Raw genomic sequence first — 26,906 nt, 5'->3', positions numbered from 1 at the left:
CTAAACCACAGAACACGCCCCCCAAACCCATGTGAGTCGTTCTCCTCTAAGACGGTTGTCATGAGAACCAGTTGTCGTTGTGAGGCGGCTTCCCCAAATGTCAGTGACTTACATATCCTGCCAACACTGAATTCTGACACTATTTCATTTTGCTTTACTATCAAGCCACTAGTTGTAGATTGAAATGAAGTTATATAAAAAAAAATAGGAAATTTCATGTCACCTCCATAAATAAACAGTAGCTGTGAACACAGCCACCAAACCAAGCGATGCTTTTACATTTCTTCTTAAATACTATCGCTGTCCCCCTCCCCAGGCCGGGAACCTCAGGGGGACTGACTGGCATGGCTCTAAAGAGGCTACCACCTATGAGCATCATACTGATGCTTTTTTTTTTCTTCAGAAACCTTTGAAGATTTTTTTTTAAAAAGCATGGAAAGGCTGTATTCTGCTGTCTGCAGGCCCGTGCTGCAAGCACGGTGAACTGTGCCTCCAGATTTTTCTTTTTCTTTCTTTTTTTTTTTTGAAACAGAGTCTTGCAAAGTTTTTCAGGCTGGTATTGAACTTGCTGTTCTCCCATCTCAGGCTCCTGTGGAGAGAAAAGGAGAGGGAGGGCAGGGGAGAGGAGATTACAGGCCTATACTACCAGGTTTGGTTTCAATAGTTTTTATTAGTGTGTATTAAATATATAAAAGAGTGGCTTTCATTGGTTCTGGTCTCTTTCTATGTTTAGAACTCCTGGTTGAGGAAGGTTTCTTTTTTTTTTTTTTTACTTTTATTATTATTATTTTTTTGAGACACAGTCTCATACTATTAACCCAGGCTATCTTGGAACTCACTGTATAGCCCAGGCTGGTCTCAGACTCACTGGGGCCATCCTGTCTCAGCCTCTTGGGTGCTGTATCACAGGCATGTGCTTCTATACCCAGTTTGGAAGGTGTTTGAGAAGAGGAAGGCATTTTTACATGCAGTTGCATGACATGGCTTATTCTTACTTCAGTTGGCATGTTTTGGGGCTCCCCTACCCAGGGTGTGATCAGTGTTGATAATGAAGAAGTGGATGTGTGTAAAGTTATATCGCTGTAAGACACCAACAGAATGCTTAGGAGAGTTCAACACGGGTGGAAGCTCTCCTTCAGGGAGTGACATAAGTGTAAGTGTGCTGTCTCTTTTCAGTCCCTAGAATCCTATACACCTTTGCTGAGTGTTTGCTGGACAGTGCTGCAGGCCTGTTTATGCCTTGAGGTGTAAACAGCTGCAGCCTGGTGAGGGTTGTGGAGATTCCAAGATGGCCTTCCCTTTTCTGTGCTGAGTAGGTCTCTGATGTTTGGAGGCTGCTGTGTCCAAACACAAGGCTGTGTCCTAACACAAGGCTTCAGACTCAGTGACTATAGGAGCTAGTGATCGGGACAGTTAACATGAGGTCAGGTGGGATAGGACGGTGGTAGGGACTGGGGTAAATTAGAAGGTATGTGTTTCATTAAAGGGCACAGATTTTCTCTGCACTTTTTAGTGGCTGCTGTGTAAGTCCACATGGCCAGATGTTTAAGTGTTCTAAAAGCTAAAAGTCTGATATTAGATATAAAACTCCCAAGTATTAAATATGAACAGTTAACTGAGATGTTGAGGATGGCATGGGCTAAACCCAAATACAATGATAAACATGAATAGACCAAAGGAGGTTTGCTGGTTAAGTCTGGCCTGTAGTCAGAAAGTGCATCTCACAGACCTCAAACTTCCCTGATCTCTTTGGTCTGGGCAGCCCTGTTCCCAGGGCTTTATGTGTGTTAGGAAGCAGGCCAACAACCGAGGTACATCCCTAGACCATGGATCCTCTATTTTCTAGCTGTGTGATATTTGTTAAATGGCTTCATCTTTCTGTTTTCTTTATCTGGGAGGCAGCACTGGTGGTGTCTTCTTCTTTAAGTGGCTGTGAGAATGTGTGGAACCTCCCAGAAGGCAGAGCTGGTTCTCCTTCCATCTCTGAATCATGCTAGTCCTCCGGGCAGGTGTTCACTTGAAGAAAGAGAGGCAAAATTAGCATCTGGCCCTCCAGCTCGTAGGGCCCGATGTCACCATGACACTGTGTGTTGGTGTATTCCTTTCAATCCCATATGCTCAAAAACCCCAGCCGCAGTAGCTATCTCAGCAGCTGAAATAGAGAGCAGGGACAACTCTGAGAGCTGCTGGGGAGCCCTGCTCATTCATGCTGAAGCTCTCTGGAGAGGACAGTGGCAATTTCTCTAAAACTAACTGGGGCGATTACCAGGGCCCCTGGCGATTGCAGAATGAGGGCATTCGCCCAAGGGAAAGGCCTTCACAAAAACCTGCCCATGAATCTAATAGCCACAAACTGGACACCACAACCCAGATCTTTTCCAGTGTCTGGATGGGGAAACAAATTAATGTGCAGTGAAATACTAGATAGTAATAGAAGAACGAACTATTGATGTGTGTAATAGTTTGGGTGACCCTAAAAGGAGTGATGTGGGGTGAAAACAGCCAACCATCAGATGTTACTCGCTTCCTACTCCTAGAGGCAGGCAATAGATTGGTGCCACGGGCTAGGATGTCAGTGGGTTTTGGAGCACTTAGGAGAGATGTTGGGGGGTTCCCGAGAGGGGTGCGTATAGCTGAGGAGCTGTTGGTGTTTTACTGTGGTGGTATGCACTGGTGAATCTGTAACACTGGAAAGTATGGATTGCAGTTGAGGGTCATGTCATTGTTCTCAAAGTTAAAAATTCAAGCTCCTCTCATCTGATTCCTGAGAAGGTGGCAGTTTTGCATCCCACAAATGTGGACACGCCCATCTTTCCGTGTCTCCCCGCAGCCTGAGGCAGCCTCGCCTGGTGGGCCGAGGGAGTTCTGCCTTTATGCCTCCATCTTTTCTTCCTCCCGAGTTCCATTCTCTGGTAGTAGATGGACAACCGTGGCCAGCTCCTTGATCTCTTGACTACCCTGGAATTCGGGGAGGGGATGGAGTATTTTGCAGATAGGAATTTAGTTTTCAAGAGGCTTCAAGTGATTGTCCAAAGACCTCGTTCCTTTGCCTTGGAGAACCCCCAGGTCTGTGCTGATGGCCCAGTTGGCTACAACCTCGATTGGAGGCAGATTGTGTTGTTTTCTTTGGAAGGCTCTCCAAGGCCTGTGCTCTGGTGGAGGTGGAGGTTGGGGAGGGGAGGGGGAGGGACTTCAGCCAAATGTTTCCAGGTTCAGTGGTTAGCAAACTTTGGGGTTTGGGAGCACTTTAATCCTTGAAACTCAGGATCCTAAAAACCTTTTGTTTATGCAAACTGTTTATTTTTTAATATTTTAAATTTTATGAGACAGCCTCCCAGTTCCAAACTGAGGGCTGGCAAGGTGGCTCAGTTGGTAAATTTGCCACCAAGCCTGATGACCTGGGGCTGATCCCTAGAGTCCTCATGATGGAAAGAAAGACACCGACTCTTGCAGGTTATCCTTTGACCTCCACATGTATGTACATCATGGTGCTGTGCACACACACACACACACAAATAAAATAAAATGTAAAAAATATATAAACCTATCATGTGTTATAACCATGTTGGACATTTTGATGAAAAAAAGAGTAACTGTCCTAAACCAACCAAAAATAGTGAGTGAGAGAGAGAGAGAGAGAGAGAGAGAGAGAGAGAGAGAGAGAGAGATATGCTGTTTACACTTTGCACATCTCTGTGTTGGGCTTTACACGTGAGTGTTACAGCATGTCTGTGCTAATCTGGCACACGTCTCCTGCTGGACATCTTGGGGACCCTTGCACACCAGGGTCACACGTGAATGGAAAAGGTTGACTAAGAGTTTTGACTTCGTGGAAACCCACGAGGTGCCCAGGCCGATCTTTGAGAACCATGGCAGCTACACCTTACTTACGTCCTCGTGTCCATCCTCGTTACAGTGTGCACCACAGTGAGCAAAATAACAGAAGCTGAAGTGCCTGGCGCCGTGTGTGAGATGATTTGGCTTCTAGTTGTTGCTCTTTTTTTTTTTTTTTTTAGGCTGGGTCTCATGTGGTTGAGACTAGCCTCAACCTCACAATGTAGCCAAGGATGACCCTAAACTTTTCATCCTCCTGCCTTTACTTCCACAGGGCTGGGATCACAGGCATTCACTTCCACACCCTATTTATGTGGTGCTGGGGATGGAATCCCGACTTGATTCCTGCCAGCCAAGTGCTCTACCTGCAGAACCCTATTCCCAGCCCAAAGTCTTCTTTTTCCACACCGTTCAACCTGGGGTTTCCTGGGTTCGCCAGTCCCCACGGTGTCCTGAGCTCCAAGAATGCCCTTTGGTTCCAGTGTCACATAACTTATTTCAAAGTAGGATTCCTTTGTACAATAACGCTGCCAAGATCAGGCTCTTGTTAGCGAACTATGGCTTGAGTGGTGAGTGTTGGCATCAGGACCTCCCAAACCTATGACATCACATAGGTGACAGCGGGACCTGCGACCTGCAGACTGGTTGCCAAGTCAACAGGCACCATCTTCCCAGCATCCACTTGGCTCACCTCCCACCTTTTTACCTGCCTTACATCATTTTCCATATAAATAAGGAGAACGCTCCTCCCGTACTCTCTCCCCCTCCTCCCTTTCTGCTGCTACCTTGTCTCTCTCACTCTCTCAATAAAACCTCGGTCACGTGGAACTGCCTCGGCCTTGTGTGCTGTTGAGACGCGGCCCACCATTCTAACACATCAGCGAGCAAGCGCTATCATGCAACAGAACTTTCTGGAATAATGGGATGGCTTCTATCTGGGTATTCAACATAGAAACCACTAGGAAGTCTGCACTTGGATGTGTCAGTGAGATTGAACTTTATTTACTGTAATTAATTCAATGTGAGTGGCCACCACTGGCTCAGCTCGCAGCAGGGCCAGGCCTTGCTGGGACTCCACTCTAAGAATCTGCCCTTTTGCTTTTGGCACAAATAGAGAACCTCAAAGGAGCTTTGAACTCGGTTGCGGGAGGTCAGGTGACTTTGTATACTCAGCGATGTGTGTGTGTGTCGTCGTCGGGCCTGACCAGTCCATCTCTGTGTCTGTCTCCCTGCTGCAGGCCCCACCATGAGGCTCCAGCCCCTTGGGAGCCCCTGTGCTCCCCTGGCCCCGGGCTCACCGCGCTAGCCCCAGGCAGAGCAAGGGCAGGCGCGGGGCCATGGCCAGCCACGTGGACCTGCTCACAGAGCTGCAGCTGCTGGAGAAGGTGCCTACGCTGGAGCGCCTGCGCGCAGCCCAGAAGCGCCGGGCTCAGCAGCTGAAGAAGTGGGCACAGTACGAGCAGGACCTGCTTCATCGCAAGCGCAAGCATGAGCGGAAGCGCAGCACGGGTGGACGTCGCAAGAAGGTGTCCTTCGAGGCCAGTGTAGCGTTGCTGGAAGCCTCACTGAGGAATGACGCCGAAGAAGGTAAAGTCCCCTGCTCTCTAGGACACCGACTGTGCAGTGGGGGAGGGGTTATATAAAAACCATACATACACAGCTGTGCCTGAGGTCCAGTGCGCGCCATGCCATCAGCCCACATTAGGAAGGGGATGGCCCTAGGAAAGACCTCTCTTCAACTCCTGAGACAGTCTCATGTAGCCCAGGCTGGCCTCCAGCTTGTAACACAACAGAGTATGACTTTGAACTTCTGATTCTCTGGAGCTGGGATCGCAGGCCTGTGCCTTTGCACAACCTTCCCACCCCCATCTCACCCCCACCCCATCCCACCCCATCCCCACCGCGACTTCAGCTTTATCTTAGCTATTTTCATTCTTGGAGACAATGAGTCCAGCTTTTGGCTAATGAATACAATAACAATTTCCCTTCCCTCCCACAAATATTTACAGACAGACTGCTTCCTGCAGCACTGGTACTCTGCACGCAGAATAATGAGCACGTGGTAGCCCATCCAGCCCCACCCCCACCCCCAGCCAGACACTCCAGGATGTTAGGATGTTGCCTTTCTCCGAGTCCTGTCTTCTCCATGGTCCTCACTTGGCCCCTGGCATGGTGTTCTGGTATCTTCTTTTCCACACTGGGAAGGAACCCAGGGTCTTACCGAACAAGGCAGCGCTCAGTCACAGAGTCACATCCCTGATCCAGTTCTTGGTTCATTTTCCACTGTTGTGTTCATGCTGTAAGGTGATTAAGATGGCTCAGAGGTTCAGAGCACTGACTGCCCTTCCAGAGGACCTGGGTTCTGTTCCCAGCACCCACTTAGCAGCTCACAACCAGCCCGGGGATCTGACATGCTTCTGGCCCCCCCTAGGCATCAGACATAGTTACCCCACAGACATACATGCAGACAAACACCCATACACATAAAATAAGAATAATGAACATTTAAAAATGTATCTAGACCCTGGAGGTAGACATCTTGGGTGTAAAACTGGTTGTGCAGGTCCCCACGTGACCCTGGCACAGAGAAGTTCTTTAACTGTCTGTCCTTAGACTCTGCTTATATAAAACGGGGAGACAGTCACAGCCTTGTGAATGTTCAGTCGGGTGATTCCCCCTGAAGTATCTTGCACATGGCCCTTCGTGTTAAGTATGTAGCTATGAATTTCTTGAAATGTTGCTTTTTGAGTTTTGAGACAGACTCTCAAGTAGCCCAGACTGGTCTCTGTGTATTTGAAGATGACCATGAATTCTTGATCCTCCTGCCTCTTAGATGCTAAGATGGTAGGTATGAACCACTCCAGCTGGCTTATTGATATGTTTTATTATATTATAATATATATTTTTTGAGACAGAATTTCTCTGTGTGACCCTGGCTGTCCTAGAACTCACTTTGTAGAGCAGGCTGGCTTCAGACTAGGGGATCCACCTGCCTCTGCCTCCTGAGTTCTGAGATTAACGACGTGAGCCACCACACTCAACCATGTTGTTATCTTTTATTTCATTAAATGTGTGGCTTATATCGTCATGGAATTTCCATAAGTCTGGAAGCAGAGACCAGTGCACACCACACTGTCCAGGATGATTTCACTGTTCAAACTGTGATTGTCACAATCAATGCAAGTTCATACCCTTACCCTGTACTGGTTACGTTTAATAATACCCATTTTACAGATGGGGATATTGGAGTCGGAGAGATTTAGCACCTTGATCCAGATGGTCTAGCAGGACCAAAACCCCTAGGATACCACCCTGTCGCTTTTCAGGTTTGCTTTCCACTGCCAGGATGCTTGGAGGACTCAGGCTTTGATCGGGCTTCCTTTTCTGTGCATAGACACATGCTTGCTCATTATAGCTGAAGTTTGTGCATAGGCCCTTTGACCACTCAGTAGCATCTGCCTTACCCCTGGAGAGGTCTGTCTGTATCTGCTGGACCCATCTGCACCCTCTCCTGGTATTAGGTACTAAAGCAGTCACTGGAAGAGCTGAGGGCTGGTATCACTAAGAACAGGGACTCTCCCAGGCTGAGCATCCCTAACCATGGAAACTGGAAACATTTCGGGTGCCTACATGATGTCCCACATAGAAACTAACACACCTGACCTCATGGGGTGGGTTGTAAAGTGAAAGTGGGCTAGAAATTACACCCAAACTGCTTGAGCAAGTACCCAGGAAACAGAGCGAACGTATGTTGACTTGGGTCCTGTCCTTAGGATATCATCCTGTACATCAAACACCTCTTTCGCAAGCCTTTCAGATAAGAGACACCAACCTGTGCTCGCCTTACCCTTTGAGTTCTAGAACACTCTGAAAGCTCTGTTCAGATCCTGTTTTGATCCTGGTAATGCAGGGCCTCTAAGATGTGAGCAGGGACAGGGTCCCAACCCGCTGAGCTTCCAGCTGCTCAGGTGAGAACTGGGGTGAGCCCCTGAGATCCCGGGTGGCTCAGACTGGGGATGTGACCCTGGGGCTCCTCCCACGTGCAGTTTGGTTTGCTGGGTGACGTGGCGCCCCCATCCCACTCAGGGGGTGGCTGCCTAGTGACAAAGTCTAATTTTTGGTAGGCATGGCAGTTCACCGACTCCTCTCTCCCAACTTGTCAGTTATCCCCTTCTCTGTGAAGCCCCATTCTCCTCCCCAGGGGCCTCTGCAGGGGTTCTGGGAATTGGCCATATGTTAGAGGATAGCTAGCAATGATATGACACCTCCCCAGCCCACTACTCAAATATCATCCCTTCTTGATAGTCAAGTGCCTTGCTTAGAAGAGACACAGCTCAGAGTTTAACGACACCACCCTACCACATTCCTAGCCTACAACCTTGAACAATTTGTTTTGCCTTTCCGGTTTCAATTTTTAAAATCTGTGTCACAAAGCATGGAGGGCTTGGCTTCAAGAAAGTGTGGCAGGAATTAGAAATTGTTCGAGGTGTATGTCGTTCAGTGGACGGAGGGTTTGCCTAGCGAGTGTGAGGCCTTGTGTTTGAACCACAGGACTATCATCTGACCGTAGTGTCACACACCTGGGATGCTGGTACCAGAGACAGGAAGATCAGAAATTCTGTCATCCTCAGCTACATACTGAGTTCAAGGCCCCAGTCCAGGCTACATGTGACCCTGTCTCAACAGAACAACAAGCGAGCATCCTTGACCTTTGAAAGTTTCCCTGAACCCTGAGCCAGAACAGCAATAATTTCTTCAGGTTCAAAGACTTTAATGCTTAAAAAAAATCAAATTCATACAGATGAGTTCTTATTAAAATTAAACAGTAGAGAGGTGTGCAGAGCAATAGGTCCCTTCCTCTCCCTTCTTTCTCCTCTCTCTTCTTTCTCCCTGTTTCCTCTGGCAGTTTTTCTCCTTTGTGGACTAGTAGACCTCCTTATCTCCAGAAGTTTTTATGCAAGTAATGACGTCTTGGAATCTCTGTCACGTGACTCTAGTTTTCACCCACACCCCTGCCCCCTTATGATGTCTTGCAGTTATGTCTGCCAGACACACCATAGCACAGCAGACCCGAACAGTTCACGGTTCAGTAACTTTTTTTTTTTTTTTTTTTTTGCAGTTGGCTTCACCAGACTCCTTAAAATGTCCCTAGTAGTTTTGCTTGTGAAAAGTGAACTTCTGAGCAGGTGTCTTAAGTATTTATCTTGGATGAATGTGGAAGCACGGTTGAGCACTGGATCGAACTCGTTAAATCCGATCGAGAAAGGATCTTTGGGATGGGTGCCATCGTGGTGTGTGGAATGCGGTAGGGGTTGCATGACAAGGACCCCGGGGTCCATGGGTGGATGTGTTTGAGGCTGCCAGCAGTCAGCTCTTTTACTTGCTGAGCTCAGCTCAGCTTCCTGGCAGCCTGACAGAGCCCACTGTGCCTGCCTGGCTGGCTGAGTTGATGTTTGAGAGGCTGCTGGGTTCACATTGGCGTGGGAGCACGGGGTGGCAGCTCCCCACTCCCTCAAGCTCAGAGCATCCTGAGTCAGCTTCCCCACCTGCAGTGGGGGTGTGTATGTATGAGTTGTTCCCCCTGAAGAGGACTCCTTTTCTGGCTAATGTCCTTGACCTTGGACCCACTCGAGCCCCATCCTTCCCACTTCCAGTATCTTCCATTCCTCCACCAGGCTCCCCTAATGTTCCCTGAGGTCTTTCATCTCCTCTACCCCTCTGGGTGTGTGGTTCCCTCACCTGACTAGCCTCCCTAACTCTTCAGGTCCAGAAGGAGAGCTATCCATAGGCACCCTCGCCATCACTGCCATAGAAGCCCTCCCTGTACCTAGCTGTTTCCTAGAGGCAAGGGAGAGCCAGAGAATTAGGCTGCAGTTTGTCCTCCTGAATTGAGATCTCAGCTCTACCGCTAATGACCTGCGCATTTCAGGGGGTGGGGGATGGTGGTAACCTAACCTCTCCAGTCCTCAGTTTCTTTGCTTGAACTTCTTAAGAACGCACCTGCCACGTGAAGTTGAGGGGATGACTTGAGTTGGAAAATGCTGAGGAGGTGTGGTAAGATGTGGGGAAGCGGCAGGGGCTGTTATTTCTGTGGTATCTATTATTCTACATTTGCATAAGCTCTCCTTGTTATGTATTCTGACTCTCACCTTCATGATTATTTATCAGGTACTGTGCACCAGGCTGGCTGCTTTTCATACACCATCCTCACGGTAGTCAAACCCTATTTTGGAAAAGTAACTTAGGTTTTTTTTTTTTTTTTTTGGCATATCATAAGATGCACTGCCCATTTTTAACTATTCAGTTTAGGGGTTTTCCACAACACCCCAGAGCTCTGCACCCAGCTACTTTTAGAACTTATTCATCACCTCCTGCTCCTGTGCAGTCATGCTCAGGTCCTGCTCCCAGTCCCAGACAACCACAAATCATGCAGTGTATGATCTAGTTTTAAGCTTGGCCAGGTTGTAGTGCACATGCGCGCTTGCTCCTTTGTTTCAACCTTATAGTGCTCCACTGTATGGATATACCACAGTCAGTTTCCACTCACCGACACCTGAGCATGTGGATCTTCGCCACGCCATTTTGGGTCGATGATCCAATGCTGCTAAGAACATGGTGTTCGAGTCTTTATGTGGACATCATCATTATCCATCATTTTTGTGTGGATCATTTTGTGTGGATCATTTTGTGTGGAAAAGAGTTGCTGGGTCACATGGCTCTTGTCCTCAATGTAACTTACTAAGAAACAGATGAATGGTTTTCTAAGGGTTTTAGAGTAGGCAAGACCACCACGGCTGGGAATAAGAGGTCTAGCTACCCCAAAAGCCAAGAGCCTATGGCCAGCAGAAATACCATACAACCCAAAGAAGCACAAATCACAACCACAGATGAGCTGTTGTTTTACAGGAAAAAGCGAAAACGAGAGGTACAGATGAGCTAAAGGGGAGGGTTTTGGAGACGCAGTTGAGTCCTGGGTCTGATATGTAAGCCCCACAGAACCCTGCATATGACTTAGCCTCTCTAAGCTTCCAAATCTGCCCTGCAAATGGGCTTGAGAAGATAACAGTACTGCCTCTGCTTTAGAAAACCTACCAGGTTGTAGCTTATGTGTGTGTTTATGGTTTGGCCTTGTGGTGCCTGCCTCACTGTGCGGCTCAAGTGTTTTCCACTCACCAAGGCAGGGGAAACTTACTTAGGTGAAGCATGCAGAAATTAAACATGTAAAGCAATTCTAAAGCTCTGTTCTGACGCTGGCAAAATGGCTCGGAGGGTGAAGGCACTCGCCACTAAGCCTATGGCCTGAGTTTGGTCTTCAGAACCCACACAGTGGAAGGAGAGAACCAGCTCCCACAGGTTGACTGCCATGTGTCTGCCATGGCACAGAACACACACACACACACAGCGTAACAACAACAATAATAAAAAGACTGTCTGCCATAAGTTAGTGGGAGGTGCAGGACCCTCATCTGCTCAGCCCCGGCTAATCTGAAGGAAATGGCTTCGACTTTCATTTTTGATGATGTTTGAACAGGAAATTCTCTTTTCCTCTCATTCTAAAAATAATGCGTCCTTGTAGAATATTCCAAAACCATAGGAAAGGGAAGCACTAAGAAGATAAGGCTCACACATACAATGACTACCAACAACAGCCTTGGGTAATATTTTCATCTTTATCTAGGAAGTATCCCGTGCTTTCCCATGGGGTGTATGAAGGAAAGTTTAAGTAGGGTGGATTGTGGAGGGCTTGTTTACTTAACTGCTGAGAACCCTGAGAGCTTCTGTTTAGCAAGGGTCTGTTATGAGTATCTACTGCATTATAGGTTAGGCACACACCTGTAATCCTAGGGTGCAGAGTCTGGGACTGAAGGATTGTGAGTTCGAAGTCAGCCTGGGCTATATATTGAGACCCTGTCTCAAAAATAGGCGGATGGGCAGGAAGAGAGGGTCCAGCAGTTAGGAGTGACGCATGTTCTCGAAGAGGACCTGAGTTGAGATTTTAGCCCCCATGTCAGGTGGCTCACAACTCCAGGGAACCCAATACCTCCTTCTGGGACTTTTTGAACACCTGCATGCACATACCTTCACAGACTCACATACGTAATTAAAAAATTAAAAATTAAATGAAGAAATTAAAATATCCGGGTACATTTTCTTTTGTCATTAGGTCAGAGTTGTATCCTGTTGGTTTTTATGTTTCTTCTGCACACTGGAGCTCATCAATGGGCTAAAACAGATGTTTCTGTCTTCCGTGGGAAGGCAGGGCCAGCTTTGCTGGGCTGCCCTAGCTGGGATCTCCGTTAGGATGTGGCCACTTTGAGGTTCCCGTGAGGCTGGAGGATCAATGCCAAATGCTCTTGAGTAATGTGGTCAGATACTGTGTCCTGTCTTAATAGGGTCTTTGAAATCAGATTTTTAATAGATTGACATCTTGTCTAATGTTCAGTGTAATGAGATTTACAGGCCAAGCCCTGCCCAGCTTCTCTCAGTTATAGATTTGGGGTTTGCCTTTTGCACACACACAATGTATTTTGATCACATCCTCCAGCATATAGATTTTTAATGCCGACCTCTGTATGGGAGTCTGAGTGTACCATCATCTGTGCAGTCTCTCTAGTTACTGCACTCTGAGCTGTCCCCAGGTTATTTTCCTAATGTAAACCTTGCATGCTATCAATGTATGGAAGGAAGACTTTGGCCACAGCTTGGACTATTAATTAGGGTGGATTCTTAGAGATTTGTTGGATGTGAGTATATAAAAGCCTGTGAAGTTTCCAGTAGTGTCTCTAGTAAGGTTTCACTGCCATGCTCTGCCAGGCCTGCTTTGTCCTTGCTTTGCAAATTCTCACTGGATTGCCACCAGATACATTGGTGGTGTGAATAAGAATTGTTCCTATGGACGCATATATCTGAATGCTTGGTCCCCATTTGGTGGAACTGTTTGGGAGGGATTAGAAGTTGTGTTCTTGGTGTATATGTATGTGTGCATGCATGTGCAGATGTGTGTGTGTGTGTGTGTGTGTGTGTGTGTGTGTGTGTGTGTGTGTGTTGGGAGGTATCAGTAAGTGCAGGCTTTGAGGTTTCCAAAGCCTATAATAATATAAAGCCTCTCTCTGCCTGTGCTTGTCGATCACCGTGTGAGTTCTCAGTGACTGCTTCCAGCTGCCATGCTCCCTGCCACAATGGTCACGGACTCTCACTCTCTGAAACTGTATTCCTCAATAAACCATGTCTTCTATAAGTTGTCTTGGCGATGGTGTCTCTTCATAGCAATAGAAAAGTAAGACACGCTGGGTGTGGTGGCGCACGCCTTTAATCCCAGCACTGGGGAGGCAGAGGCAGGCAGATTTCTGAGTTTGAGGCCAGCCTGGTCTACAGAGTGAGTTCCAGGACAGCCAGGGCTATACAGAGAAACCCTGTCTCGAAGAAGAAGAAGGAGGAGGAGGAGGAGGAGGAGGAAGACGAGGAGGAGGAGAAGAAGAAGAAGAAGAAGAAGAAGAAGAAGAAGAAGAAGGAGAAGGAGAAGGAGAAGGAGGAGGAGGAGGAGGAGGAGGAGGAGGAGGAGGAGGAGGAGGAGGAGGAGGAGGGAGGGAGGGAGGGAGGGAGGGAGGGAGGGAGGGAGGAAGGAAGGAAGGAAGGAAGGAAGGAAGGAAGGAAGGAAGGAAGGAAGGAAGGAAGGAAGGGAGGAAGGAAGGGAGGAAGGAAGGAAAGTAAGACACTCACATCCACCTGTAGGGATTTTCTCACCATTCTGTAAAATGTATTTAAGGTTGGGAAACTCTCACTAATCTTACTGATTGCCTATTGCTTGTTTTCTGAACTACCTGGGTTTTTGGTCTATATTTTCTACTACCCCCAAAAGTTTATTTGTTTTTAAATTGTGTTTAATGGCTGTTCATGTTTGAGAAGGGAAGATGGGTGAGAAGGGGAACAGTGGAAGGGGGTGTCAACCCTCTGCGGTCAGTCACGGTTCATGTGTTTTCTACAGTATGTACCTTTGTGTGCTTGCTTTATAGCTGTTTTAAGAACATAGTTTATTTTCACAGTGCTGGAGCTTGAAGCCAGGGATTTGGCATGCTAGGCAAGGACTCTACCACTGAGCCACACCCCAAGCTATGGTTATGGTGAAGATTTTGTTTGTGCCTTGAAGGTCTTAACTTTATGTAATAAGAATCTATAACTTCTTGCCCCATTCTCTAATTATTTTATCATTTTCTTTTATACCCTTAAAAGCAAGAGTGTGGAACAGGAGAGTTGGGTTAGCAGTACTTGTTGCTCTTCCAGAGGACCCTAGTTTCGTTCCTAGCATCCACAAGGGGGCTCACAACTATCTATGACTCCAGTTCCAGGGGATCTAACACAGTCTTTGGACCTCCCTGAACATCAGACACATACAGGGTGGATATATATGCATACGCACATACGCACAGGCAAAATACCCATACACATAAAACCTAAAATAGAGGAACCTTTAAAAGAGAGTAGGGGCTTGGAAAATTCAAGTTGAAAGCCAGCTCTCCCCATGGATTGTTTTGTGACAATGTTTCCTTAGTGCAGAGCTATGTCTGTGTATCATTGGTGACAGCGGTCACACAGTTGAGTTTGTAGCAGAAACCGCAGAGCTCACAAAGGTGAGAGTATTTACTCAGTGTCTTGACCTTCAGAGAAAATACCAATCAAGTTTCAAGCCTTTCCTCATCTTGCAATACCTAATCACTTGCATTTTCTTCCAGGTCTCCGTGACCTTGTTTAACTATATCAAACATGTAATCCCACTGGAGTTCATTTTAGTATGAAGTAGTAAATGAAAGCCTGTCTCTATTTTCTTCTCCAAGAGCTATCAGCTTCTCAACACCCCTTGCTTTCCATAAGGACTTTGACACTGCTTCTAGGCCCCAGGGCCTCCTCTGCAAATATGGGAACCTGCCAAGCTCATTCTTCAAGACCCGGGGCTCCACTTTGTGGCTGGATGCTTGGCTGAAAATTGTGTTAATAGTACAGCTCAATTCTTACAGTGCTGGGACTCGAACCCAGAGCTCTGTGCATGCCAGGAAAAGGCTCTACCACTGAGCCACACCCTAAGCCGTGGTTATGGTGCAGTTTTTTTTTTTTAATGCTTTGAAGTCTTATTTTTTAATGTGACAAGCCTAAGAATGCTTACCTCATCCTCTCATTGATTTTTTTCCTTTGCTTTCAGTTTCTCTAAACAAGGCTTAGAAGACTTGCTCGACGGCCATGTTAGTCCTTCTCCTTGGCTTCTTTTTCAAAATGTCTTGATTCTTATTGGGAATTCATGTAATATTTAGGCCTTGGTGAAGTCTCTCTCTCTGAACATTTGGAGGTATTGATTGGTGCTATAGTAACCAATAAATTTAATTTGGACCAAACTGCAGCCCCCTTTGCCATGGTGAGCTTTTTCTAAGTAGGTCTGGAGTATAGGGGCTAGAAAGCGAGTCTGCGTTTCTCCTGGGAACATTTCGTGTTCTTTAGGGATGCTGGGGGTGAGGGTGGTCTTTTTTTCTATCTGTTGAAGTACCATTTTTCTTCCTGAGAGGAAAGCTGTTAGGCTTTGTCTACTAATGTCACATCAAGTCACCTTATCTCTCTATCTTGAGTTTTTTAGCAGGTTCTTTCAGGGTTTTCTATGTAGAAAAGAACAGTTTTTGCCAAAAGCATGTTTGATCACCCTGTTTGATCAGGAGGGAATCAGGAGGGGATCAGCCTGCTCCATGCTCCCTCAGCTGTTTCTTCTCTTCAGCCTTTTGCTCCTCCTACTGTGTCTATATGGCCAATATATTCAAGTAAATATGGACACTTAATGTATATTTAGTGACATGTGGCTTTGAGACTTGGGAACATCCTCTACAGACTGTGTCCTCCCCAGAATCTAGTCTGGCTATCCTTGGAGTGACTGATAGACCCCTTTCTTTCTGGTCGAGTTTGTCTCTTAGATTGGGGTATATCGCACATGTGTGTGGGTGCTTGTTTGTGTGTGTGTGCGCGAGTGCGCGTGTGTGGTGAACCCTTGGCTCACTCACATAGACTAGGAAAGTTCTTCACCTCTTTGCGTCTAGCTCTCTTTTTACTTTTTTATTTTGAGACCAGGTCTTAATTGCTGGACCTGGCCCCGAACTCACTGTGGTGCCCAGGTTGGCCTTGAATTTGCAGAGACCCTTCTTCCTCAGCCTCTCTAATAGTTGAGACTACATTGGCTGAGCCACCAGGACTGACCTACCTAAGTCCCTCCCCATTCCCTCTGTCCCTCCCTTCCTCTTTCTTCCCTCCTTACTCCCTTCATAGCTACTATTGGCTTATAGATTTTAAGCAAATAAACTCCCAGGTTAGTTTCCTGTTAGTTCAGCATCTTCCTGTCCTGAGTTTCTCAGAACTAGCTATGAGTGAGCCTCTTCATACAGGAAGCAACCAGGGCTGGTTTTGGTTCCATGCGCTAAGCACCCCACCACTAGCACTCACTCCTAGCAGAAGCCAAATGTCACTGTACCTGGAGTCCTTCCTGGATGCACTTCACTCCTGACATTGAAGTTAAGACTCTAAATTTATCTTGTTGAGTTCTGAACCCATTATCCACCTGCTCAGACAATTTCGGGTTCTTGAATGATAAATTAAGCCTCCCGCATCTCCAGTGACAAAAGCGAAACTCAGCCGCAGCAGAACAGGCTGGCGTCACCAAAAAGCGCAGGAAGATCACAGTTTTAGGCCACGTGGAGAGGGGATTACCTCTGTGTAGTTGAGCCCAGCAGCCTGCGAAGGGTAGATCTTGTCCACTAAGGCAATCACGCTGTCCCAGGGCTCAGCAAATCCCAGAACCAAAACTCTGGCTAACATGGCCTATAGATTCTCTTTAGGTCAATCACAGTGGTTAGGTCTGAGAAGCAATGCTGTGATTGGTCCTATCCAAACCATACATCCAACCATAGCATCCATTTCTTCTGTTCACAGACTAACACCCGGGCTATGCTTTGTCTAAACCAAGAAAATGCGATGCTATGCCTGGAAGCAGGGACCACAGGTGCCGGCCAGGCCATAGCTGCATACTGTACTTGTTACTTTTCTCAGGCAGAGTACCTGACTGATGCAGCTTAGAGAAATGAGGGCTTAATGTGGCTCATGGTCCATGGTGGTGGGGAAGGTGGCCTGATGGCTCAGGCACCCTGTAGTGGTGGCAATGTATGGCATGTAACTGGCAGTTGGTCTATGGAAACTCTGCTTTGGAAAGAGCCATCCTTCTCTACAGAAGCCCAGGCGTGTTTTCTCCAGAGGCTCAACAAACTGACAGCATCAGAATAGAAGTATAGGCAGAGAACTCTGTGGCTCCCATCACCCTGGGCTCTGTCGGTTTGGTAGTGAGTGGTGAGCTGTGCCTGCCCTTGGAGCTAAGCATCTAGCAGAGTCACCTTGAACAGAACGAAGCACCCACATGCTTTCCTGAGGACGGAGGTGTTATAAAGAGGACCTTGTCAGGAACAGACATCAGGCAAAGGAAGCTAGCAAGCCCTGCATGAATGATACAATCTGCATGCTTTCCTGAGGAGAGGGCACTGTGACCAGCACCTTTGAAGACATCCATCCTGTTGCTAAGCGCACTCTCTCACTGGAGAAAGGAGCCTTCCACCTCTCTTGGCTCCGTGCCACTACACGAAGGTACTCAACGCACCTCCCTGCAACCTTCTGATTGTGACTTGTTTCCCTGACCAGGTCTGCCCACACACAGAGTGGGTTGATCATGCTTAAATCAAGTCTCGCACGCAAGGCCATTCCCATCCGCCTGTGATGACGACCTTGCGCTTTGGGTGTGGCTGGCTTCTTATCTCAGAGAGTAGGAGACTATACCTGGGGGAAGAAACCGCTTTCAGTGATCTGGCACACAGTGCCCAGCTACCAAGGTGATGTCCCGGGTCCTTGGTAACACTGAGCCAATGGAGCCTCCTTGACCCTGTTTCAAACTCAACCCACCATGAGCCCAAACCAGTATCTGCCCTCAGGTTATTAGCTAGGACGCACGTGTAAGGTTTGTCACATGTCCACAAAAATCCAGATAGTTCCTGTGTTGGCTTTTCACTGTCATGATCAAATACTTTAGACAGTCATGTTGAAAGGAGGAACAGTTTGCTTTTGGCCCCTGGTTTCAGAGATTTCCATCCATGGTCAGTTGGCTCGGTTGCTTTGGGTCTATGTTGGCCCAGTGCTTCACGCTCAGAATGACCAGTAGAGGAGACTGCTGATCTCACCCACCACCAAGACTCTTACAGGCTTTAAAAATGAGCAAACCTGAAGCCCTTCTCTCAACTGCCCAGTCATCAAACAGTTCCATAGGGGGTAGGCTGGGCTTTGAACAGCAGAAGAACAGTCCAGATTCTTCCCCAAGTATTCCTCCCTCAACACAACCATCTTACTTGTGTGTCAGCAGAGCTGGTCCCCCACCTGTCCTCTGTCTGGCTAATACAGTTGCATCCAGAGCTGGTGAGGACCGAGAAAGGATGTAGAAGAAAACAATGGCTCAGGAGGGAGGGAGGGAGGGAGGGAGGGAGGGAGGGAAACTGCACTTTCCCACAAACCCAGACAAACTGAGATCAAATCCCACACCCTGATGGACAGGGCTCCAGTACCTCAAAAGAAACTCAAAACACAGGCTTTTTGACTGAGGTACCATGAATGCCCTGAACCCCACAAAGGTGATAATGGCAGTCCTACAGGTGAGTCACATCTTGTTATAAGCAGCCATCCTCCAAGTCTGTTTATGGATGCTCCATTACTTGAGCTCCTTGAGTAGTCCTGGTGGTCTTGTGGTATGGTTTGATTTGGCATGTCCCCCACGTGTCATATGCTGAAGGCTTGGTCCTCAGCATGATTTAGAGATGGGGCTTTTGGGAAGCAACTGGATCGTGAGGGCTCTGATCTTGTTGATTGACAGATGGGTTCGTCGTTGAATGGACTTCTCAGAAGCAGAGGAGAGCCTTGTTGGAGGCAGTAGGTTATTGGGAGTGAGCTCTTATATCATGGCTTGACCCTCTGTGCTCTCACACAACTTCATCTGTTCTTCCCCTCTTGATGCTTTCTGGCCAGCCATTAGCCATGGCTCCACCACATCCTTCTGCCATGATGTTCTGCCTCACCATAGGCCCAGACACAATGGAAGCAGCCAAGCATGGAACCATGAGTCAAGACCAATCTTTGCTCATTTGTTAAAAAAATATTACATTCATATTTAATGTGTGTGGGGTGTGGGTGTGAGTGTGTGTACATGTAGAGAGGTCAGAGAACAACTTACAGGAGATAGTTTTCTCCCTCTACCATGTGGGTCCCAGAGATTGATCTCAGGTAATCAGGTCTTGCACATTGAACCATCTTGATGGCCCCTTTCCTCTTTAAGGTTTTTTTTTTTTTTTGGTATTTTTTTTCACAGCAATGGAATGTCGATTCACACATCTTGCCTTGGTTGTAGTTAGCGGCAGGTCCATTGTGTTCTGGGCTCAGCTAGGGACTTCTTCCATGTGATTCTCATCAAGCACGGTGCTCTTAGGGCTTTAAGAAGGCAAACACAGTGCACAAGTGTCTGCCCAGCCTTTGTCTGTATCATCCTTACTGATGTCTCATTGGGTAGAATGAGTCACATGGCTTAGTTCAGCACCAGTGTGGGAAAAGGCACCATTCACGGGTGGCCACTGTTGTTATAATCCACCATTCACATTCACTCTAGACTTTAAAAATGTTATTAGTATATATTTGTTATACAAGGTGATGGGCTTCATAATGATAGTGTGCTCAAATGAATTATGTACTTTGACCATATTCTTGCCCTGACCCCTCCCCTGTCTATTCTCCACTCCCTTTTTCCCTCTTCTCAAATAGCTCCTCTTATATTTTCTTGTCATAAATATAGATAAATATCTGTATATGTAAATGTACATGTGTGTATGTATATAGACACAGGTTTCACATGTGAGAGAAACATGCACTATTTTGTCTATCTGGATCTGGTTTGTTTTGCTTGACACAACATCCTCTAATTCAGCCCATTGTCCTGCCAACACGGTAACTGTCTCCTTCTGTTTCAGATGTTTAAATTATTCTTTAAAGGTTCATTTACATATTTGTTTTTTTTTGTGTGTGCCCATGTGTGTGCAAGATGTGGGTGAGTGCCCATCGAGGCCAGAGGGAGGTGTTGGATTCCCTGTGAGCACCCTAACATGGGTGCTGAGAACTAGTCTCCAGCTCTGAGCCCAGCCACTTTTCTTCATTTTGTGGCTGAGGAATCCCCACAGTGTGTCCACTAGGCTGAATCTAATGGGGCTGGCAGCTTTTCTTTAGACTGAAATCCTCACAACGTGATCCGGTGGCTCCCGGCAGTCACGCTGACTGATGGTCAGATGCAGATGCCTCTGAAGTCCCCAGATCTGCTGGATGACTCAAACACCACAGCCTGGAGTAGGGAATGCCGAGCGAGCATCTGGATGGGGAGGCAGTCAGGGCTCAGTGCTGGGCGTGGGCTTGTGCTTACCATGGATTTTCTTGCTTATTAGCTCCAGAGCAGGCCAGTGATTCATGTGATCTCATAATATTTTACTGCATATACAATATCTTGGGTCAGTGTAAAACAGAGACGGGACCAAGCAGTAAGCCACAGCCAGATGCAGTGGGTAATTAGTTCACGGGTGCCGTTCGCTCGCATGGAGATAATAAAACAGCTTTCAAGGAGCAGATGACGGGAAAGTGAACTCGAAAGGGCCTGTGGGTGAGAGAGGGCAGTGCTGGGGTAGGCCTTGAGGCTCAGAGCATGGAATCATGTGACTCTTAAGTTTTAGCCTCTATTCCATAGCCATGGGCAAATTACTTCACCTCTTTTGGACTCAAGGTTCCTTGGGGAACTGTAATATTCAGAGTTAAAGGCTGGGAAGGGGAGCATAGCTGAGGTAAATATTGCTGTTATTTGCTTCTGGTCTCTGTCACAAAAGGCCAGAAGTAAAGTTAGTGTGTCTTCCTGGTCTTCCTCCTCCTGTTGCTGCGGCCGTCTGACTGTCTCCACTCTATTGCTCTTTACTAACCTGTCAGTCACTCACACTGAGTCTTCTTACTGTACCTACCTTCCCTTTAGTGTGAAAGAGACCGGCGGTTTGTTTTGTAACAAGCGGGGCCGTGGTGGTGCATGCTTTTAATCCCAGCACTCGGGAGGCAGAGGCAGGCTGATCTCTGAGTTCAAGGCTCTACAGAGTGAGTTCCAGGATAGCCAGAGCTACACAGAGAAATCCTGTAAAACAGCTTGACCCCACTCACCCCACCCCACCCCCCACCTCCCACCCAGACACACACACACACACACACACCCCGTGTCACTTAAACTTAAACGTTTGCCTCAGGGAGATCTTTCAGGGTCTCTGTAACTAAAAGACCCAGCCTTTAACTTACTTCTGAGTGATACCATAGACTTTTTCTGATCTATTGAGCTAGTGGGACTGTGTGTTTGGATTGGCTCCAGCAGTGTGTATCTTAATTACAAAACCCCTTTGGCAGGCCCCTAATTAGCGTCTGTAAATTGCTCTCTCTAACCTCTTGGAACCAATGCAGTCTGCTCTCTGGTTATTAAAAGATTCCTCAACCCTGGACAATTTTGTTAAAGCTTTCCCAAGTTGCTTGGCACCTAGCTTTTTTTTTGTCAAAAAGACATGGCGGCCACCCTTGCTGGACGGGCTCCTTGTCTGCAGTCACTCCTTCCGGCTCATGGCTTCCTTCTCCATTTGCTGCCTACGCTACTGAAAATAACTTGTGTTCTGGCAAGCCTGAAATGAGATTCCTTCTGATTTAATCAGAGCCATGGCGAAGCTCTTCCAGCTCTCTAGAGGAATCCTCTAGAGCCCGAGGGCCGCTGAGAGGCGGGGCATGGCAAGGGGGTGGAGCCTGCCGGAGCATCACAGTTGGAGCCCTGCCAGGACCGCATGGATTTATCTTTCAGCCCGAGTGAGAGTGAGACCTTGATGGCTTGCAGGTGTTTTGTGGCCTATGCCACGTGGGGTCCATTGTCTCAGTTCCCTGTAACCTTGCCTGACAGCCTCAAAGACAGCAGGCAGGACACCGTGTCCCTCCATGCCAGCTGCTCAGGCTGGAGGAGCCAATATTTTCCAGATAGGGAGAGAATAGGACGTGATTGTCCCCACTGAAGCCGGGATTCACTCAGGTTTTTTTTTTTTTTTTCCAAAGTGGCATTCAACTAGAAAGTGACTGCCCTAGATAAGAGAAGCTGGGGATGATAGAGTAGCTGATGAGTGAGTGTGGGTGGGTGAGAGTGTTGGCCACTAAAGGAGCTGACAAGGTAAGGAGAGGGACTGGGGACAGGGAATGGCTAGGAAGAGGGGGTAGCTCTCGAGTGGGTTAAATGTGAGCTGTGGTGGCTGAAGACAGCCCAGCTGGGAGAGGCTGCTCTGCCTTGTGTACAGCCGCCTCCTGTTAGGGCTGGTGTCTGGGTCACAGTTGGTGCGGTCTGCTCTCCTGGAGCAGGCTGCGGTTACTGTGGCAAGGGGGTGGGCTGTGGCTAGGTGAGGCTCTCACCTTGGGGAAGATACTCTGTGGCATCACCACAGCTCCACCTTTTCTCACCATAACCTACATTTCACCAGCATCCCTTGACCCCTCCTTCTGTCCCTCAGTTCCTCCCTCCCTCCCTTGCACTGTCTCTCCCTTATCTATCTATCTATCTATCTATCTATCTATCTATCTATCTATCTATCTATCTATCTATCTATATTTTTGAGACAGTAGTCCCTCTGTAGCCCTGGCTGGCCTGGAATTCACTGTGTAGACCAAGCTGACCTTAAAATCACAGACAGCACTTGCCTGCCTCTGTCTCCTGAATCTCCTGCTGGGATATGCACCACCACACCTGGGCCCATTTATTTATCCGTTTGTTTGTTGAGATACAGTCAGTGTAGTACCTCAGGCTGGCCTTGAAACTCTATGTAGCCGAGGAGGATCTTCAACTTCTAATCTTCCCGCCCCCTCCCAGGATTAAAGGTGTGCCTCACTGTGTCTGCATTTCCTGGTGTTGGAGAGATAGAATCCCGGGGCCTCACAATAGTAGGCAAACACTCTACCCCCTAAGCTACATCCCAGCCTCCTCCCACCCCCAAGCCAATGTCCTCTGGGTGCTTCAGAGTCAGGCAAATCACCATACACCAACCCACTGATGCTCTTAGTTGGTATCTTCCATCTCTCTAAACCTCTCGAACATCCCCACATTTCAGATGAACAAACTGAGGCTGGGAGAAGTCTAGTGACTTGCCAGGATTGTGTGCTGTTGGGTTCTATGTGCTTAGCCTGATGCTGCAGCCTGGGTTACACATGCAAGGGACATTCCTCTCTCCTTAAATCCCAGTCTCCCTCCTCTCTAGGTCACTGCACTTGGCAGGGTCTGGGCTAGCAAAAGCTCAGCATGAGCCTCCTGCCTAAGCAAGAAACCAGAGGAACAAGCCCAGTGCTCCTGGCCCCCATCTGCCCAGAGGTGCAACTGCCTGGCCCCACGGATGTGGACTTCATCTCCAGAGAGGGTCACATAAAGTCCTAGCCTCTGGCCAGGCTCCCCTCAGACATCATTTGCATGGTGATGTTTATAGTCTGGGTGACTTTCCATCACCCCAAGCATCCGAGAGATGGTGGTCTCCCTTCTATCTGACACTGTCCTTCTGAGCATCTTAAAACAAGCGTTACGTCAAAGGTCACACTCAGTGAACAGTTTTAACAACATCTTCAGCTAGGCTTTGTGGCATACAGTTGTAATCCCAGCCCTGTGGCGACTGTGGCAGGGGGAATCATAAGTTGGAGGCTAGCCTGGACCACAGAAAAACCATCTTCTGCCAGGGATAGTTCAGTAGGTAGAGCACTTGCCCAGCATGCACCATGCCCCGGGTTCCATCCCCAGGGCCACATAAACCTGGTGTGATCTTTCAGACCTGTAATTTCAATACTGGGCAGGCTAAGGCAGGAGGATCAAAAGTTCAGAGTTATCCTTGACTACATAGTTAGCCTGGGCTACATGAGACCCTGTCTCAAACAAAACACTTTATCGTCTGGTGCCAGGTATGTGGAATCATTGCATAAGAATGAGTCTAGGACTTAGAAAAACATGCTAATTCAGGATAGGTTTGCATGTGGGTCCAGAAGAGCCTATCCAACTCCTCCTTTCTCTGGTTAAGCCATCCACTCCAGGAAGCTGGTGATTGGCTACACTGTTTTTCACCAAGGGAGTCTTAAGGTTGAGCGCTGATTAATGGAAGGGGATTGGACCGGATGTAAACAGAGCAGTAGGTAGGTTTGGGGATGAGCCGAATGCACCCTCCTTGCCTCTGCAGCTGAAAATACATCCTTGAAGCCCACACAACACTGTAGATGCTTCAGAGTTCCATTTTTGGCAAGGATATTCTGGTCTTGGTGTGCTCCATCTAATCTGTAGCTTCTGACTCACGGCACTGGGTGGCAGATCATGGCCTTGACCTGGGTGTCTTCAGGACAGAGCTGATGGGCTGGGGAAGGCAGCATCCCCAGGGGGTCTGAGCCTATCGACCTTTGGGTGGATTGGTCTGAGGGCCTCTTAAGGCACCTGGGCACTGTCTGAGCTAGCTGAGGCTACCATAGACTGAGTACAGTAGGAGGCCTCTTTGATGACTCCTGGCTGGGGTTCTCTATATTGTTGGATAAGTTAGAAGAGACTCTTCAAGGTAGGGAATGGTACCAGGAAGTCGGTTGTGGATGGACATTCTTGTCCCTCCCACCAGGCTTTCTGCTCTGGCAACCCACGAGTCTCTCAGCCCTCTGCAGTCTGATCTCTCACCGCTGTTGGGTTCCTGCAGGAAAGCCCAAATGCAGCCAGTGGTTGGGCAGGGCCTCACCTTTGTTGCCTCGCTCTCCTGGCTCCACTGGGGCCCACGTGAGCTGGGCTGAGAACCTGAGCGTAAGAAAAGGTATATGAGGAGTGGACAGTGGATGTCAGGTGACCACCAGCCCTCAGCCAAAGTCCCCAAGCAGATGCATGGAGGATAAGAACAGCATTAGTGGCTTGGACATGGAACTGGATGGACACAGTGGGAAGGAGATAGGAGGCAGAAGTGAGGATGCCGGGACCCTGCGGAGGAAAACAGGGCGCAGAAAGACTTGGAGACCTACTGGGGCTTCTTGCTCACGTTGGACTTGGGCCCAAAGTCGACTAAATCTGTGCTCATCACTGCATTGTAGCCTGGCACCCTGCAGAGAGTGGAAGGACACACTGACAGCTTGCACAGAGAGTGGAGCTGGAGCCAGGGGGCACAGGGAAGAACCCCACAAGGCTAGGACATGAAACAAGGCTGACCCTTTGTACAGGGGTCTATAGCACCATGGCTGACCCTGACCTGGGTCCAAGCACAAGAAAGCAAGCCCCAGGAAAGGCTAGTCTGATAAGGAGAGAACTGGGGGTGGGGGTGGGGGTCGGGGGAGGAGCTGAGTGGCTGAGGCCAGGCCAGCTGTATGTCTGACTTCAAAGTGGGGAGCACAGGGGTTCCTTCTTTCTGTTACTATCTATCCCAGGCAGCCTGAGCATTAGCTCCAGCTGCCACTCACCCAGGCCCCGCCTTCCATCCCTACAGCTGCACCCGTGCTGATGCTCAGATGCTGCTCAGATGCGCAGAGGACAAGCAGGGGCCTTCTGGCCTCTGAGGGGAGCGAGCTTCGGTGTGGAAAGATCCTGAGGCTTTCCTCGGAGCAGAGAGCATTGCTGTGCTCTGCCAGCGGAAGACTGGAGCCCCCCCCCCCCCCCCCCCCCCCGTCATGGTGACCCTCAGAGTCACACAGCCCAGCTGTCAGTTTGTTTCCTGATGCTAGCTGCTTCTCCCCACATACATCTCAGAGAGGCAAAGATGAACAAATGGGGGCGGGGGCGGGTGTTTCCAGTAGTGGCTTGCAGGGGATGAGATCTCCTTGTCTGACCACTGGCACCACTGACCTCTCCTCCTGTTTGCAAACCAGGAGCTTTGCAGGTTCATTCCTTCTCCTACCAATGTTCCTGTCACAGGTTAAACTCCCACGTGACTGTGAGCAGAGATGAGTCCTTGCCACAAGATTGAGGGAGGACTAGGGTTTCCCATAGTTCCGTTCCCTCCCTTAGCCCTGGCTATACCCTTACCCCCTTTGACTCTATGGTGATGACAGAAAGAAGAGGGACCTTCACTGGCTTGTGTCTTGACACCTCTGTGCATCAGCTTTGCCTCCCTGGACCTCAGCATTTTTGTGGGGACAGTGATGATTATCAGTTATAGCCACTTGGATGAAACCATGGCTGTTAATAGGCCTGTTTGGAACAGTGACGAGCCAACAGCTAGGGTAGCCTCAGAGAGATGGGATAAGGAGTCCCATTAAACAAATGCATACAGAACCAGCTGTCGTACTGCCAGCTATCTCCATAACTTATGTCCATATATAAACTTACCTGCATTTTTATGATAACTCCGATCCAAATGCTCATCAGCCGATGGATGGATACATTAAATGTGGTATATCCATACAATGGAATATTATTCTACCATGTAAAGAATAAAGTATTGACACATGCCACAGTAGGTTTGAGCTGGACTCCATGACAAAAGTCAGACAGGAAGGGTCACATGTTATATGATTATATTTGAATTTGCATATTTCAAAAGTGTGCAAATCAGGAAATAGGATGCATTTAATCCCAGCACTCACAAGACAGAGAGGTAGGCGAATCTCTGTGAGTTCGAGACCAGCCTGGTCTACAGAGTTTCAGGACAGCCAGAGCTATACATAGAATAACCAACCAACCAACCAACCAACAAACAAACAAACAAACAAACAAAATAAGTTAGCAGTAACCTAGGGAGAGGGAGGAAATGAAAAGTGACTGGTTATACAGCTTGCTGTAAGCAAGCACAGAGAGAGAAAGAACTATATCCCATGATGCTTTGCAGGCAGTGAGTTACCCACTGCCACGGCTAGAAGTCAGACTATGGGCATGGCCAAAGGGACAAGATCTCCTCAACCCAGAGAAACTATTAGTGTGCCCCTCCTCTTGGGATCTT

The 26,906-nt window shown here is 48.1% G+C and overlaps 1 protein-coding gene across 3 annotated transcripts in view; it reads left to right on the top strand.

The window, feature by feature from the left end:
- Ppp1r16b (protein phosphatase 1 regulatory subunit 16B) overlaps window positions 1-26,906 on the top strand; it is a 96,874-nt gene that overhangs the window by 23,173 nt on the left and 46,795 nt on the right. For all 3 annotated transcript variants that reach the window (XM_021156241.2, XM_029471081.2, XM_021156242.3), the window contains exon 2: window positions 5,073-5,421. In XM_021156241.2, coding sequence (XP_021011900.1) covers window positions 5,172-5,421 — 250 coding nt within the window. In that variant the 5' untranslated portion in view covers window positions 5,073-5,171. The remainder of the gene's footprint in view (window positions 1-5,072; window positions 5,422-26,906) is intronic.

Source organism: Mus caroli, unplaced genomic scaffold, assembly GCF_978045245.1.
Source record: "Mus caroli unplaced genomic scaffold, Mus_caroli_1 scaffold_2, whole genome shotgun sequence".
NCBI lineage: Eukaryota > Metazoa > Chordata > Mammalia > Rodentia > Muridae > Mus > Mus caroli.
Note: the sequence above shows the minus strand (reverse complement) of the source record. Positions and strands in the feature narration are given on the sequence as shown.